We start from the raw sequence: 18,653 nt of genomic DNA, 5'->3' as shown, positions 1-18,653 counted from the left end.
CCACGCCTGTACTGAGTGATGGCTCTTGGTACCGCCCTGTTGACATTCAGGTTAACTGTTGCCCTGCTTGTGGGGTGGGGGTCTGTGCTACCCTCCCTTCCCCCGCTCCCCCTTTCTTTAAGTACATTTGTATGGTTTTCCACAGCATGCGCGGGGCCTCAAAGGCATCAGAGCACTGTACAACAATTAGCATTTTTTTTTACCGAAACAGTTCGTTGTTAAAGGGAGTAAGGTCACAGTAATCGATATATATGCAGTGTTTCTTTACAGCAAAACGCATATAGCAGTCTTTTGGCCAACATACCTCCAGCAAAGAACTTGTGCAGTGTGCGCATTAGTGTACAGGCCAGGGCTGTTTCTTATGTATAGTCCTATGCTGTAAAGTTGCCTGTAAGACACCCACAAGCAGGTGGGTTGGTAACCTGGACAGTATATGTGCGAGTGCACCGTGCAATAAATATCACATTTATTTCGCAGTGGCGCGTCAGTGAGTCACGCAGCTCCTTCTTTACACCAAGAAGTGAAATGAGTGCAATATCCTGATTCCCGCACATGCTCACGTTTTTAAATAGATCTACATCACTGTTCGGTTTGTCTGACCCATGGATATTTGGGGTCCTTGTTGCAGCGCTGCATTCCACAATGAGGTTGCTTCAGAGCGCTGTGGGGTGCATGCTTCCAGTGCAGGGTTACAGTCTTATGGCTACAGATGAACCTCTAGATACAACACAGTACAACGGTCTACGCTCAAACGTTCTTTGTATTAACTGTGGTATCGGGTCCTCACTCAGGGTCATTGTTTTTAAAGTAAATATAATATAAGACGCACATTATTTATTGTTAAGGATCTTCCATTCTTTGTGAAATTCTTTTATTCCATGTTGGTATATTTAATGTGATAGGTCTATACATGGGTGTGCATGACCTCGCATGCCTTGAATATGTAATGTTTTGGGGTATATTAAATATGACGTACTTAACAATTACAGTGCCTGATGTCATATACTTTAAAAGATTGTATTTAAGTTGTCCAGCTGTGGAAAAGCAAACGTTAATGGTCTGAATCAAACATTTCATCGTTCCTTTCAGATTTGTTGGAAGTGATGCATCTCCTTGGCCTGACTTCGACTAGGGTTCCTGGCTCTACGTGTGCCACTTGGCACTTGTTTTCTCCTGTCCCCTTCGCTGCCCCTGTGATTCTGTGCCTTTCTCCTTCTGTCCCCTTCACTGCCCCGTGACACAACCGCACACACAAGCACACACACAACCACACACACACACAAACACACACACACCCAACCACACAAAAACAACCACAAGCACACACACAAGCATACACACACACAACCACAACACACACAACCACAACCACAACACACACAACCACACACACAACCACACACACAACCACACCACACACAACCACAACCACACACACCACCACAACCACACAAAACCGCACGCACACAACCGCACGCACACAACCGCACACACAACCACACACCCAACCACACCCAACCACACACACACTACTGCACACACACAACCACAAAACCACACACACAACCACACCGTCAGTGCACACTTTCACCAGGCACAGACACCATCAGTCATCAGTGCACGCTTTCACCAGGCACACACACCACCAGCCATCAGTGCACAATTTCTACAGGCACGAACACCACCAGCCGTCAGTGCACGCTTCCACCAGGCACACTCCACTGGACATCAGTGCACGCTTTCACCAGGCACACACACACCACCAGCTGTCCGTGCACGCTTTCACCAGGCACACACACACCACCAGCCATCAGTGCACGCTTTCACCAGGCACACACCACCAGCCGTCAGTGCACGCTTTCACCAGGCACACACACCACCAGCCGGCAGTGCACACTTCCACCAGACACACACACCACCAGCCATCGGTGCACAATTTCTACAGGCACACATACCACCAGCAATCAGTGCACACATCAATTGTTAACGCATCCACAATTAACTATTGTAGCAATCGCAATATAGCGCTCTTTACTTTTACACATATTCATCTAAAGCGCAGCATGCCACCATTGCTACAACAATAAATACACATTTTTTTGACCTACAATTTATAGACTTTTGTTGCAATTGGTGTTGCAATATTTAGCAATGCCAATGGCTCAAACTTAATTAATGCGAGACCTATTCCATTGCAAATGCTTGTTTGTTTATGGCAGCGACATGTTTCACTATATATATAATAACAGTTAAACAGTAAAGTGTCTTACTTTAGAATGAATACTTAATATGTGATACTGTTTTTATAACAAGAACCATTTAATCTGTAGCTTTTTCTCATAAAGATTAACATTTCATGTGTGAAAGTTTTAAGATAAAGACCATCTAATGGATGTATTATTTAATTCCCACAACGCTAGATCGTCATTCCGTCATATTTTTTCCATGATTATTCCTTGCAATGATGACCTTTTTAAGCATAATATCACAAGGTGCATTACCTATAGAATGAACAAAGTATCATTGACAGGCGCCTCTTTTTCTGATCCCATCCAGTGCTCCCAAGAGGAGAAGGTGAACCTGACCACGCCCTGTACCTCCTGTGCGGCTTCCAACAAGGTGCTGTGTCCGGTCGGGAGTAAGAAGATCACACAGGGCCCTGGAGTCAACGGCTGCAGGTAGTGTGGTGTGTGTGGGTGTTGGTATGTGCGCGTGTACATGCGTTGTGTGTATGAGTTTGTGTGTGTGAGGTCACTGCCATCTACGTCCCAGCACTATATCCAGGTACAGTGGAGATCTAACATATTAGTATGTGTGTGTGTGTGTGTGTGTGTGCGTGTTTGTGTACACTATGACTGATTCTCAACTGCAGTCCTGTGACCAGTGACTCCCACAGGGGGCGTCTACTTACCCCATTTGATAAATTCTCTTAGAATTGGTGAAAGTATCAAGCAAACATATATTTTGGAGAAGATACCTTTTTTGATCACTTACAGCGCTGAATTTTTGTCCCTTGAGGTGGAAAAAATGGTCAAATAAAGTTTTCTGTCCTAATCCCAGAGCTTCCTTCGTTGTTGGAGAACTGCCAGTTACACTGGCGGACACAACTCTTTGTTTCAGAAATTCCGACTGGTGTCCACTCAGCCAATCATATCTAGCCTCTATATGTGCACTATTTTGATTGGTCTTGGGCACCAAATGAAGATAGTTGAGGTAGGTTGCACCTGCTCAAAAACCTTGTGGGCGAATAAGGCAAAGTTTGACCTCTGTGGAGAAGGCGAGCAGTGGGTATCTGCGGAGACTCCTATGCTGACGCAGCAATCCTTCCTGGTACTCCAACCCTCTTCCTGCATGCCACCCGGAAGAGGACCCCAAAAACTGGTAGATCCATCAGTGAACCTCGTCCACGACCCACACATAGGAACATTTGTATTCTCTGCACCTTAGGAAGGGTCTGTGAATGTGTATTAGTCAATGCAAGATTTGCCCACTTCATAGAAGTCTTAGCACTTTCCCTTATGCACTCAGTAGGAAACAATTCTATTCAACATAGAGGCGTGGCTAGGTTATAGTTTGCGCAGAACCAATATCAAAGTAGCAATCAAAATTTGTGGTTTTGCTCGAGGGAACAAATGGAAATGGTCACCCACGTGCCATTAATCCAACGTGACTAAACAGTACACATTGGATTAACACTAAACACAATATTGTTCCCGAGCAGATTGAGAAATTAAATGTCTCCAATCATATCACATTAGATTATTAGTCCAGAATTTTTTTTTAGAATTCCAGTGTTTCTCAAATTTTATACTACTTTATTTCCTTGTAATCACATCTGTCGATATATAGATCACCATTTCTTAATGATGAAAAATAAACGGTATCACCAAATGTAGCCAATAGCCAACACGTGTTTCGTCTCGGGATACATCACCCAATGACTTCCTCAGGGCTACAACAAAAAATATAAACATATATTCAGAAAATATACAGCCCATTCAATAAGCTGAGCCACCAATCAAAATTAGCTTTTTAAAAAGAAGCATATATACAAGGGCTGTAAAGTGAGAAAGATATCCAGAAAAGCCAAGAGAATGAGGTCACCACAAGTTCACCCGGTGATTCACCGCAAAAGTATGTGATACGAAAAAGAGAAAAGAAAGATAAAGTTGCAGATTTACGTAGTCGCAGAGAAAGGATTTAAGTCCACATGAGAACAAGTGTGCCACATAAGTAATTCCCTTTGTGAATTAGCAGCTCATGCGATCATCGGCACTCTCCTAAAATAGTCTAAATAGTGTCAGAGAGTATAAAGTCACCACTCACCAAACGAAGTATCAATAGATAAATTCACCACATTCCAGGTAAGACCTGTGTGTGGTCCCAACTATCAATAATCTAGAGGAAGAGAAGCGAAAGATAATTAACGTTTTATTATTTAAGAATAGACCCAAATGCGCATACTATCATTTGTCCTTCCTATGAGCATTTCATGCCAGTGGCGCTTATTCGAAACAATGGACCATAATCCCTCAGTTCTAACTGAATAACGTTTAGGGAATATTTACCTAAAACCATATAGGAATTTCGTTTCAGCTATATAGTATGTCCGTCAGTCTTTGGATAGATTGTAAAGTAAAATCTAAGTAAAAAAACAGCAATTATAAGAAGAAACAGGAGCACAATAAAACAGGATTCAAAATCATTAATTCTTCAGAATACATCACAATGATTGAAGCCCTAACGATTCCGTCTCGTAATTGTCAAACCAATGCAGTTATCTCAGATCACTCACTCCTAAGCGTCTGAGTGAGACGCATCTGTATCTTTAGATACATATACAGAAATTATCTAAAATTAAGATTGGGATTAAGATGATATTTTGAAAGAGTTACCTCATTCGGACGATCAATCTTGTCCAGATAGTTAAGAGGATTCTAAAATGCAATGAGGATATATAGATAATAATTCCTCAGAAAATATATTTAATAAAATTATTGCCCTATATCCAGTCTATATTTTCTCATTACTAAGCATGATTTTGGCGTCGCCCTAAACAGTAAAGAATATAACAATCGAGACAACATTGAAAGAGCATACTCCTATGATAATAATCACATTGAGCATTTATCAGAGCGTAATCTATCCCCTGATAAGCACAAGTAGTCAGTAATTATACAGATCCTATATCCTTACACATTCTGTGTCCTGATAAAACCAAAATCAGTACTTGTAAGTGATTACCACTTGCTAATACACACGTTACATTCAGTTCTAACGATGTATTACAATGTTCAAAGGTCCTCGCATTATCTAGGTATTCTTACCTAATAAGGCAGAGTACTCCCGCCATCATCTTTGTCCCGTAGATAAATGCAACCGGGCATTTTAAAATCTCGCGTTTATATATTGAGCGGAATCCCGAGTAAACTTTGCATAAAAAACGGACTATAGTCAGTACTTCCGGGAAAAGAGTAGCCGCCATATAGAGATAGTTAGTTCTAGTACTAATCTATAGATTGATCTCGTTTGTTACTACATCACATAACTATTTAATGCGGTACTTTACTTACATGTCCGCCACTATTAAGTGATATTTATATTATATCCAAACAGTGGGCTTTGTGTAATAGTATATCATATATTACACATCCCGCTTTACATGAGCAGTAAAGATGGACTATAACCAGTACTTCCGGGAAAAATATAGCCGCCATATTTAAGTGGTCAATCAGTTATTACTACATCACGTAACTTTTTGATGCAGTATTATACTAACATACCCTCCACTATTAAGTGATATCTATATTATATCAAAATAGTTGGCTATGTGTAATAATATATCAAATATTACACATTCCGCTTTTCATAAACAGTAAAAGTGGACTACAACCAGTACTTCCGGGAAAATAAAGTCGCCATATTTAAATGGTAATTCCTAGTACTAATCTCTAGGTCGATCTAAGATGTGACTATATCACATAACTACGCATCCTGTTCATATACCACGAAATTAATGGCTTAAGGGTGCATATACTTTACTCGAGTGACACTCATATTGAAAAACTATTTACATTTTGCTACATTTCTACCACTATTGGGACCAATACAAAAATCACTCCATAGCCTATATAATATATAAAAAGGGTTAATTAGAACACATAATGTGTATTTTAAGATCACATATCTGATCTCTGTAGATGTTGTCCCTAATATATCTTTAGCAGATATAGCGTATCTATGTCAATTCATTAGTCTGTAGGTTCAGATTGGGCATCATATAGGGCAACAAGGGCAAATATGCCCATATAATATTGCAGTATAAATCAAGATTATAACTAAATAAATAAATAAATTCAAGGCGATATTGAGTACTTTATCCCCTATTAGAAAAACAGGATATGGAGAATACCATAAGCCATAAGTGCGTCCTGTCTTATCAATCTACCAATTTCACAATCATGTGATATATAGTGATTACAATGGATTTGTATGTGTCCCGCCACCGCATTAGTTATTAGTATGAGAGGAAAGGGTAAGTATGTTATGACTTTAATCCTCAGACCATAAAGTTGGTTACAAGATCATTTCATTATATGGGCAGTGCATTTCCAGCCACTTTATGACACTATAAGGTCATACAATGTAGAAGAGGCAAGGTACATATATGAGCATACAGCACTAATAAAAGTCAATTCAGAAAGAATCTCACTAATAAGTATATGTAGCTTATCCATACATATATATATACATCCCAAATTCAATTTTAAAGGAACTACCAATATGTATACTATATTCCAACATGAGTCTTTTTACAGATTCAACAATTCACAGATTGGTAACATAATCAAAAGACATATATTAAGAAAAAACAGATATTAGGTAAAAGAGCAGACAGAACATTAGAGGTTCAGTAATAGATCAGGCTAGTATATAGAGAGCAAAAAGCCCCCAACATGTAAGTACAGGATTGATAACATCTTGACATTTATTCATACATGTAGGAAGTAATGTAGTTCATTGTCTACATTAATTCCACATTCAACAGCCCGAAGTTTTAGAATCCATCGTGATTCACACTGTCTCAATTTAAGCTCTCTGTCCCCTCCCCTGGGATCAGTGTGAAGAACTTCTATACCATGGAATTGAAATCCGAGTGATGTTCTTTGTTCTGGGCAAGAGTTAGCATGATTTCCTTTTGAATATCTCACATCTAGATTCTTCAATACACGAAAGTGTTCAGCTATACGTTCTTTAAGTGGGCGAATGGTACTGCCCACATATATTTTCTTGCATTTACACTGAATGATATAGACCACATATTTGGTCAGACAGTCTATGTGGTCATGAATCTTATATTTGCGAGAACCATTATATGCAAACTCCTTCACCCCTTTCATAGCCAATCGGCACATGCTACAACTTCCAAACACATGAGAGCCAATTTTGAATTGTCTAAGCCAAGTCATTCTTGTCTGAGGTTGAGGTGGATAACTAGGGCATTTAATGTTCTGTATGGTTTTCCCCTTTCTATATGTTATACTGGGAGAGGTGGTTATATGTTTTTCCAAAGATGTGTCTGCCAGAAGGAGAGGCCGATTGTGTTTCAATATGGCAAATCATTTATGTGACCATGGAGGTTAATTGATCACTAACCGTACAGTTGCTTTTTTATTTTTATTTGAAGTTTTAGGCTAAAATTTTAGGGTATCAAGACGTTGCAATCTTAATGTTCTCTCTCTAGCTTTACGCACTGTATCTTGAGGATATCCTCTTATCTGAAATCTCATTTCAATGTCACTCAGATTTTTTTTAAATCTTCATCCCTGCTGCAATTCCTACGGGCCCTCAGCATTTCCCCATAGGGAATCGCATTAATCTGGCTCTTTGGATGGGCACTATTAGCATGGAGAAGGGAGTTACATGCTGTAAACTTCCTGTACATCCTACTCTGTATTTTTCCATTATGGTGAAATAGTTCCAAATCAAGAAAAACAACCTTATTTAAGTCAGATGTCATTGTAAATGTCATGTTGCAGGCATTATTATTCATATATTCAAAGAATTCTACAAGATCCTCCTCACTTCCTGTCCATATAAATAGACAGTCGTCGATATATCGACCATAATACAAGATATATTCATGCCACTTTGCTCCAGATGGGCCCTAGATATGCCCCGCCTCAAACCACCCCATAAAGAGACAGGCAAAAGACGGAGCAAATCTGGAACCCATCGCAGTCCCACAGATCTGTAGGTACCACTCGTTATTAAACAAAAAGGCATTATTTTGGAGGATTAGCCATGACATTTCAACAAGCATTTCAGAATGCTCTAACAAGTCTACTGACGTTGGTAAAGGAAATGTTTAAGTGCCTGAATCCCATGTTCATGTGATATATTCGTATACAATGAAGTCACATCCATTGTGACAAATCTCATGTCCTGATCCCAAGTTAGATCATTCAGGATATTAAGTACATGTTTACTATCCCTAATGTATGAGGGAAGATTTGTCACAAAGTTCTGTAGAAATGTATCCACAAATTATGTAATCCTTTCTGTTGGCCCCCCGATCCCAGATATTATTGGTCTACCAGGGGGGGCAGTTAAACCTTTGTGGATTTTAGGACGCGTATATATGCATGGGTATCTAGGTTTATCTGTCTTTAAGTAAGAAAACTCCTCCTTGGACAGGAGGCCCACTTCATTCCATCTGAGAAGCTCCGAGTTAATTGCTTTCACAATGGTAAACATAGGGTTATTGTCAAGTTTTCTATAGCAGTTCAAGTTGTTCAATTGTGACATAATTTCCATATCATATTTTAGTCTGTCCATCACAACCATATTGCCACCCTTATCCGCTTCCCTTACTGTGATATCAGTATCATTAGAAAGGGCCAGTCGTTCTTTAAAGGTCAGATTACGGGATTTCGGTGTGTAGTTAGTTTTAAGTATATGTTTATCCCATTTGTCTATTTCCATATTCACCATTTTATGGAAAAGGTCGATGTTGTTTCCACTGGTGAGCTGTGGTGTCCAACGTGACTTATTTCTAAAACCACTATCTTCCCTCAAATTAATACAGGGTTCTAAATCAGAGGCCACTTCATAAGCACCAACAGGCTCATTAACATCCTCATTCAATGATAGTAAAGTTGTGACATCATACAAATCATGAATAGACATTTCCCCAGTGATTACGTCATCAGATTTAAGTACAGGCGGTTTAGGATTACCTTCAAATAACTTTTTTAATTTCAATTGTCTTATGAATTTATGTACATCAATCTTAATATCAGTAACGTCGTACATCCATGCTGGACAATAATTCATTCCCTTTTGAAGTACCGTAATAATTTCATTTGACAGTTTCTTACTAGACAGATTAACCACTTGAACTTCTCCCACACCTTCAGTAGCTACTGTCTGTTCTTGTTCCATGATCTTGTTTGTACTCTCTCTCTTTCTTTTGTTTCTTCTTCCTCCCCTTGTTCCTCTCTTTGTTTTCCCTTGGTGTCCCGTTTTGGTCTCATCTCGTTCCCTTTGTTGCTCATTCTGATACGCTGAACTTCCCTTAAAAAATAATTATCTGGTAATGCTGCTAACCGGCCTCCACTAGGGCCCTCGTCTCCACTGCTTGTTAGGTTGCCAGAAGAACTGGCACTAGTGCCACTAGCCATAGATGTCTTATTACCTCTCTTGGTTGATCTTTTTTAATAATATCATCGAACTTCTTTGCAAAAGTAAATATTCTGCCATTGGCATAATCAATGTCATCCCGCCTTCATTTTTGGGCTTTACGTTGTTTAATATCATCCTCGTATCTCACTAGTAGGAAACCATGCCAGTGCAGAAATGTAGGCACCAATGTGCCCAAGCTGTCACAGGAGTGGGGGAGGTTGTGATAATCACTTGTAAATGCAAAGAAGCCCCCTCATAATGCTGAGTGCATACGACACAACTTTTTAACTTCTCCATTGACCAGCGTCCAATGCATGCATGCCGACACTTTAGAAGAGGAATTTGGGAGATTGAAAAAGAATAATGAGGATAGTTGATTTCCCTCATAGAACTCTTTTGAAAGAGACGCAATTTCAGGTGGGAGACAGACAAAATGATGCCATTTTTTGCCTCGAAAAACAAGAATCTCACGCCTGCATTGGGTCTATTGGCATCCATGAGCGCATCATGTTAGTGAATATTCAAAGTGTTACACCTGTAATTGTCCTCTTGAAACTGCCTTTTCAATCTCTCGGAGCACACTGTGGGGGCCCCCAAACCGTCTCTAAGGTGGGGATTGCCACAGTTGCAGGTTTCGAGCATACCACCTCCATCTCGGGGTCCTCGGTGAGCTCGGCGGTCACCACCATGAGGTCATGTTCATCGAGGCACTATTGAAGTCCACTGTACTATGTCAAGAGGGTGTGCTGGTGGATTCGTTGATAAGGAGGTATTCTGGCAGCCCTCGTGCCAGGAGGCCTGGGGCAGTTCACACTACAATTTTTTCCACAATTGTATCCTCCAAAGGCAGCAAACATTTTCTCAAATGTGTGACTTGGTTGTTACAATGCACTTATGGCCACATTATCCACATGCATAAAACTCTCAATGAGGGATTCTTTGTTTCCACCATGTTCCACTGAATTGTATTGAATCTGGATTTGAAAGTCTGCTAAACTTACTTGCACTGGAGTCAATTGGGAGGACGCCATACTGTGATTGGGTTTTTTGCGGGTGTATCTGGGCTAGAGTATAAATTTCCGTTGATTAGGATAAAATATCCGATTGATACAAATGGATCAGATGATGAAGATAAGATATTTGTATTTTTTATTAGTAGCTGAAAAAGAAGAAAGGATGGCACAGCCAACACGTGTTTCACCCTCTAATTGGCCATCAGGCCTGGGGCTTCCTCAGGGCTGTACATAGACAAAGTAACATCAAGGGTTGATTAAGACAGGGTATGGTTAGTCATGTGTAAATCATGTGCATAGTAGTGGGTGGTAAGTGTAGAAGCGAAGCGTAAGAGGGAATAAGTAAGGGAAGAGGGAGAAGAGGGAGTGAGAAGAAAGTGAGAAACGGGTCAGAGTTGGGGTGCGAGGGATTGACAAGGTTTAATTAAGTCAAGTTTGTGGTATGAGTTGCAGCGGAAATGTATAGGTGAGGGGGAGTAGAGGTGTAGTAGAGCAGTTGTGCAGAATAAAGTAAGTTTAATAAGAAAAGGATAGGGGTGTGATTTGGATAATGAGAGTGGGAAAGGAAAAGTGGATATATTGGGCGAAAGGAGTCAACATATTTATAAGTCCATGTCAAGGAAGGTAAATGTAACAATTGCGACAGTTTTAGCACAGTAGATTTAGAAATAACAAACGCATCAAAAAAATTGAGAGAAAGAAAATGGGTATAAACATTCAAGGAGTGGTGCGCATATGCGAGACAAATTACAAAAAACAATTTCCGGTTGTCAGGGAGCATGGTTGCGAAGAGAACATAATCACAAATACATCGTTGTTTGTAGTCAGAAGATCATATAGAGACAGAAGAGGATAAGAGTAGTATGTCATATAGGAGCAGGGTGGTCAAAAGGAGTCAACAGTATTAAATACAGTCATCGAGCGTGCAAAAAGTTGTGATGAGATAACGCGGTCATGTGACGTATAGAAACAAAAATCAACATTCGAAAAGTTGTGGATATTTACAGTTCAGCATTACGGGTATATGTTTAAACAAGGGCAAAGTGTCAATTGCCATGCAAATATAAGAGATAAAAGTATAATTACAGTATGGATGCGCATCAAGGTGGCCCGGTCAGGCACGAGATGAAAAAGAGGAAAGTTATCATTAGTTAAGACTTAATATGGGCGAGTAAATCGGTGCGTGGCGCCAAAATGGTGAATCAGTGACTTAGTGCGAGTCGAGGTACTGGCGCTTCATCGGTCGCAAAGCATAGTCATTACGTATTTCAAGAATAGTGTGACATGCAAAAATAGAATGGAAGTATAGTTATACAATTGATAGCACATCGATAGGTATGGTCTATGTCATAGACGCAAGCAAATGATTTTGAAAGTGAGACTGTCGCCGAGTAAAAGCGGTGCTCTTAAATTTTCCATATATTGTAGGTGGTAAAAACAAGACGTGAATATTAGCCTGTACGGAGTTCAAATCAGTGTTGAGAGTAATGCAGGCATACGCATGCTTTGAGCTGATATGGTGAGCAATTGCAAATGGAATATAGAGCGGGATCAGGATTCCCTTACCGGGTATTCGCGGAAAGTGGTATCTTGGTACAAGGGTATGTAAACCCGAAGATTCTAAAAATAAGGAGAAAGGACAAGGAAGAACAAGCTTATAGAAGCGTAATAGCGGGCGGGAGTCTGGTAGTGCATCGGAGAGGGAGGGGGGCGGGGGTTTTTTGGGGTGGGTATCTCTTACCTCTGGTCTCGGCTAATGCCAGGTGCTGTCGGTGTCCGTGTTATTTGGTGGTAATGACAGCCGGTAGCAGGGAGCGGTGAAATAGGAGTCGTATGTAAGAACTTCCGGTTTGTGACCCGGAAGTGGCAAGGTGCTTTCGCTGAGCGCCATATTGGATTGGGGTATAAACCGAAAGGAGAAATGCAAGGGGGTGAGCGGGATGGTAATAGCGTTCATCATCTTAGAAAGTGGATTAGCGTTTTGGAAGAGATAAGTAGGCTGGTAGAGGTATGAGGAAGTTTGACACTTAAGAAAAACCGCACAATGCGTAATGCAAATAACATATAGATACATATTTGTGGGGTCTGTATTAACAGCACATATGACAAATATCTCTGAAAAGCTAAACATTTCAAAGAATTAGAAAAAAGGGGCGATTGGGGTATTGCACAAAAGGAAGTCACCGGAAGCAGTGCTGTAGGACGGGCAGCGTTCTATCTTCTTAGTAATGGGTGACTATAAAAACGGGACCTCGGCGTGGCCGCGCCGCTGGCGAACCAAAGGTAAGCCCGCCTGCGCCTGTCCGCGCCCGAACGGGACCAGGGGCCAGGAACCCTGCCCCTTTTGCACCAGCTCCTCGTAACCCCCATCAATTCTCTAGGGAGATGCTCCTTAAGCTGGCCAAACCCCAGCAGCATAAAGATGCATCACGTGTGAAAGCCTCACCAGAGAATACGGAGGGCCCTTTTTCATGCTTTCATTGTAAATAGGACAGCCAAGTATTATTAGATCAGCACGCTAGAAATGTCATTAATCTGGCCGGGCTCAGTTAGGGGGACCACTTCCGCTTGGGTTACCGGTCTAGTGTTTTCCCTGGGTGGATCTACTTAATAGGCACGCTGACGCGCCCGCGCAGCGCTGGTTATCGAGCGAAGCTGTGTGCAATGCTCGCCGGTGAAACCGCTTGAAGTACGAACTTTGCTTTGGTGAATACCTTTTAACTCTATTTTTACCATTTTATCATTTCAATTCTGGGAATTGTGATTGGGGGGCATCTAGGAGGCATTTGGTCTGCACTTTGCACTTTATATTCGGAGCACCGATCGCGGGCTCAGTTAGGGGCACCACTTCCGCTTGGGTTAGCGGTCTAGTGTTTTCCATGGGTGGATCTACTTAATAGGCACGCTGACGTGCCCAGCGGACGCGCCGCTGGCACACCGAAAGCACGCCGAAGGCACGCCTGTCTGCGCCCGTCCGCGCTCAGGCCGGGCGCAGGCCCGTCCCCCTGGATGTCTTTCTACTAATAGACTGCATTACACAAGTAGGGAATTACACCTGATTAATCAGGGTGATAAGTTCCCTCAATGGCCCAGATAATTTCTGGACAACTGCCACGATGGCATCAAGGGTTCTTTCTGTACCAGCTGTCAGCTACCTCTCCCGGTTGTGTTAAACTTACCAATTAACAGCCGGAGAACTACATTGGGCAATATGATGGGCTATGGAAGTGGCGTTCCTTTGAAATGTATTCTATTTAATGCCAGATCCTTGGTGAAACACTCTATGGAATGTGCCCTCTTGCTTGAGGATTATAATGTAAAACTGGCATTCATCACGGAGACATGGTCAGATAGCTCCTCTGGCCCGGACTCGGTTAAGGCTACACCGCCTGGCTTTCACTGTTATACACTTGACCAGACACAGAAAAGGGGGGGGGGGGGCTTGCGGTTATTTATCACAAGTCACTTACCCCAAATTTTGTTCCATATATATTCAGCACTATATAAACCTTTTAAACGCATTTTAATTTATCGCCTACCCGGCTCGAAAAGTGTTTTTTTAGATTCTTTGAGTTTGTTGTTAGAAGAAGGGCTGTGTTTACAGTCCTTCACGATGTTGGGAGATTTTAACTTCCATTTGGAAAAACTTAGTGATCCTGGCACATCCAGACTAGAACAAATTATGGCTATAGGAGGTCTCGAACAACTGGTGATTCCTCCCACACACGTGAAAGGTCATACTCTCGATGGTATATATTCTAATAATATTGATCTAGCTGATATTTCAGTTCTTCCAATCGCATGGTCAGATCACTCTGCGATTAAGTTTGAACTAAACAGTTCCCCTGCTCATTTCTCTGGCCCCAGACAGACCAAGGAGATTATCACTAGAGCCTGGGAAACTTGGATGCCAAAAGTCTGGAATCCACTCTCACAAACTCAATGTATACACCTCCGTTGGACATTGAAGAGGCAACGACTCTCTATAATAGATGGCTTGCCAAGGCATGTGAACAATTAGTTCCGCCTAAAAAATGGACCCGTAAACGAACCTTACCCACTGCTCTTTGGTACTCAGGAGAGCTTAAGGCGAAGAAATTGATTTGTAAACACGCTGAAAGGAAATGGCGTAAAAACTATGCAGAGTCTGACAAAACAGAGTTCAAAATCGCTATCTCCAACTACAAGCAATCTCTTGTGGCAGCCAAGAAAGAGTTTTTTTCTTCACAAATAACTAAGGCTGAATCCAACTCTAAAGAACTTTTTAAAACTGTTATTAAATTGTCCAGTCCCAATATGCCCCGAAATCATGATGCTCCTGATTTCTGTAATAACATTGCTGAATTTTTTAAGTCAAAAATTGAGACGATATTTTCATCTCTGATGGGATTGATTAATAAAAATCAGACCGATTTGAATACAAAAAAATTGTAAAGCCCCTGTCCTTCAGACATGACATTGGATCATTTTACCCCTCTGATCAAATCCGACGCTCCCAGTGACCCTTGTCCTGCGTGGATTATTAAGCAGAACCCTGATATTATCTGTACTGCACTTACTCCCCTGCCTAATGGTGTATTCACATCTGGAATTTTTCCAAAATTATGGAAAATAGCCTCTGTTCTTCCATTATTGAAGAAACAGTCACTGGATCCCAAGGACCCTAACAGCTATCGACCAATCTCTAGCCTTCCCTGCCAGCCAAAGCAATGAACAGTCGACTCAGTGATTTCCTTCTCCTCAATCATTCTTTGGATCCGTCGCAATATGGGTTCAGAGCTTTTCATAGCTGAGTTGGCGTTGTTAAAATCGACCGAGGAAATCAGAGAGGCCGCGGACAGGGGAGGGAACGCGATGTTGATCCTATTAGACCTATCCGCGGCCTTTGATACGGTTCACCATATGGTACTACTTAACCGGTTATCTGAAATAGGGATAAGTGGTTCGGCCTGGAAATTGTTTAAATCGTTTTTGACGGATAGGTCACAAACGGTAGACCTAGATGGTAACATCTCTGAACCCTTTTCTTTGCCATGCGGGGTGCCACAGGGCTCAGCTCTTAGCCCAACGCTTTTTAACATCTATGTGGCACCCCTGGCTGGCATCATCAGGTCCTTTGGGTTCCAGCTCACTATGACGACACACAAATGGTGTTGTCGGTGATGGAGGGAGCCGAAAAGGAAGCAGGCGTTCGCTTCCATGATTGTATGGGATCCATCCATTAAACGTGGATGTCTGCCAACTGTCTAAAGCTTAACTCAGCTAAGACTGAGGTTTTGAGATTTGGCAACAACCCACGGGTGTGGACACCAGAGTGGTGGCCTGAGGATCTGGGCCTGTGTCCCGTACCATCTAGAAAAGCCAAGAATCTAGGTATTGTGGTAGATAATAAACTCACCATGGGGGACCATGTGAGCATGGTGACATCCGCATGCTTCCTGGTTCTCAGAATAAACAAGAAAATCAGGTTCTTCCTGTCTGAAGGGAGTCTGAGGACTGTGGTGATGGCACTTATAATGTTGCGTCTCGACTACTGCAACAGTTTATATCTTAATATTCAAAAACAACATCTGAACAGGTTGCAAGTGGTCCAGAATGCGGCTGCCAGACTGCTGACCGGGACACCCAGGTTCGTCTCAGTTAAGGGAGAACTCAAGAAATTGCATTGGCTTCCAGTCCCTTTGAGGTCTCGCTTCAAGGCGCTTTGTATTGTTTTTAAAGCTGTGAATGGAACAGGTCCTGAGTTCCTTAAATCCAAGTTTTCATGGAAAATCCCGAACAGAACATTAAGGTCAACAGGCTCCAAACAAGTGGAAACGCCCTCTTTTAAGAAAACAAACTGGGGAGGCAAAAGCTTTGCTTCTTGTGCCTCTAAGGCTTGGAATGAACTGCCTTTCCGACTGAGAAATGCTCCAGATCTAATCTCCTTTCCGAAAGGCCTAAAGACATGGTTCTTTTCCCATGTTTAGGCCTATGCTCCCCAGGTAATCAGTGCTCAATGCCAGGACACCCTAGGGTAATCGAGCGCTCTATAATCATAAATAAATAACATAACATCTCAACTGACTTGTATCTATTTTAACTCTAGGTGTAGGCCCAAACACTGCCTGGCGATCTGGGAGATTTTAGAAGACTTAAAACCTGACATAGCCTTTATCACAGAAACCTGGCTGGATGATAACAACTCCCCCGACATCACCACTGCCCTACCAGCAGGATATAAACTTATAAAACCAGACAGAAGGGGGCGGAAGGGAGGGGCAATAACCATTTTATTCAAAGACTACTTCACTTGTCTTTCCGGGTCAGTCTCTTCAATAGGCGAACATGAGATTTTAGCCTTTCAAATGTTCAGAAGTTCGGTCTCTTGTATCTTCTCAGCCACGCCTATTCTGAAGCTCAGTCTCTTGTATCTTCTCAGCCGCGTGTATTCTGGAGCTCAGTCTCTTGTATCTTCTCAGCCACGTGTATTCTGAAGCTCAGTCTCTTGTATCTTCCAAGCCACGTGTATTCTGGAGCTCACTCTTTTGTATCTTCTCAGCCACGTGTATTCTGGAGCACAGTCTCTTGTATCGTTTGAGCCTAGTGTATTCTGAAGCTCAGCTTCTTGTATCTTCTCAGCCACGTGTATTCTGAAGCTCAGTTTCTTGTATCTTCTCAGCCATGTGTATTCTGAAGCTTGGTTTCTTGTATTTTCTCAGCAACGTGTATTCTGAAGCTCAGTCTCTTGTATCTTTTCAGCCACGTGTATTCTGAAGCTCAGTCTCTTGTATCTTCTCAGTCATGTGTATTCTGAAGCTCTGTCTCTTGTATCTTCTCAGCCATGTGTATTCTGAAGCTTGGTTTCTTGTATTTTCTCAGCCACGTGTATTCTGAAGCTCAGTCTCTTGTATCTTCTCAGTCATGTGTATTCTGAAGCTCTGTCTCTTGTATCTTCTCAGTCATGTGTATTCTGAAGCTCAGTCTCTTGTATCTTCTCAGCCATGTGTATTCTGAAGCTTGGTTTCTTGTATTTTCTCAGCCACGTGTATTCTGAAGCTCTGTCTCTTGTATCTTCTCAGCCTTGTGAATTCTGAAGCTCAGTCTCTTGTAATTACTCAGCTACGTGTATTCTGAAGCTCAGTCTCTTGTATCTTTTCAGCTATGTGTATTCTGAAGCTCAGTCTCTTGTATCTTTTCAGCCATTTGTATTCTGAGGCTCAGTCTCTTGTAATTACTCAGCTACGTGTAGTCTGAAGCTCAGTCTCTTGTATCTTTTCAGCTATGTGTATTCTGAAGCTCAGTCTCTTGTATCTTTTCAGCCATTTGTATTCTGAGGCTCAGTCTCTTGTATCTTCTGAGCCACGTGTATTCTGAAGCTCAGTCTCTTGTATCTTCTCAGCCTTGTGTATTCTGAAGCTTGATCTCTTGTATCTTCTCAGCCACGTGTGTTCTGAAGCTCAGTCTCTTGTATCTTTTCAGCCGCGTGTATAATGTAGCTCAGTCTCTTGTATCTTTTCAGCTATGTGTATTCTGAAGCTCAGTCTCTTGTATCTTTCCAGTCATGTGTATTCCAAAGCTCAGTCTCTTGTAATTTCTCAGCACCATGTATTCTGAAGATCAGTCTCTTGTATCTTTTCAGCCATGTGTATTCTGAAGCTCAGTTTCTTGTAATTTCTCAGCCACGTGCATTACGAAGCTTAGTCTCTTGCATCTTTTTAGCCTTGTGTATTCTGAAGCTCGGTCTCTTGTATCTTCTCAGCCACGCCTATTCTGAAGCTCAGTCTCTTGTATCTTTTCAGCCACGTGTATTCTGAAGCTCAGTCTCTTGTATCTTCTCAGTCATGTGTATTCTGAAGCTCTGTCTCTTGTATCTTCTCAGCCATGTGTATTCTGAAGCTTGGTTTCTTGTATTTTCTCAGCCACGTGTATTCTGAAGCTCAGTCTCTTGTATCTTCTCAGTCATGTGTATTCTGA

At 41.7% G+C, this 18,653-nt stretch overlaps 1 protein-coding gene across 1 annotated transcript in view; it reads left to right on the top strand.

The window, feature by feature from the left end:
* The window catches only part of STAB1 (stabilin 1), a 1,212,756-nt gene that overhangs the window by 173,312 nt on the left and 1,020,791 nt on the right, over positions 1-18,653 (top strand). The window contains exon 3 of the mRNA XM_085624210.1: positions 2,557-2,678. Coding sequence (XP_085480336.1) covers positions 2,557-2,678 — 122 coding nt within the window. The remainder of the gene's footprint in view (positions 1-2,556; positions 2,679-18,653) is intronic.

The sequence above is a fragment of the Triturus cristatus genome, chromosome 9, assembly GCF_964204655.1.
Source record: "Triturus cristatus chromosome 9, aTriCri1.1, whole genome shotgun sequence".
NCBI classification, from domain to species: Eukaryota; Metazoa; Chordata; class Amphibia; order Caudata; family Salamandridae; genus Triturus; species Triturus cristatus.
The sequence above is the reverse complement of the archived record's forward strand: the minus strand, read 5'-3'. Positions and strand labels throughout refer to the sequence as shown.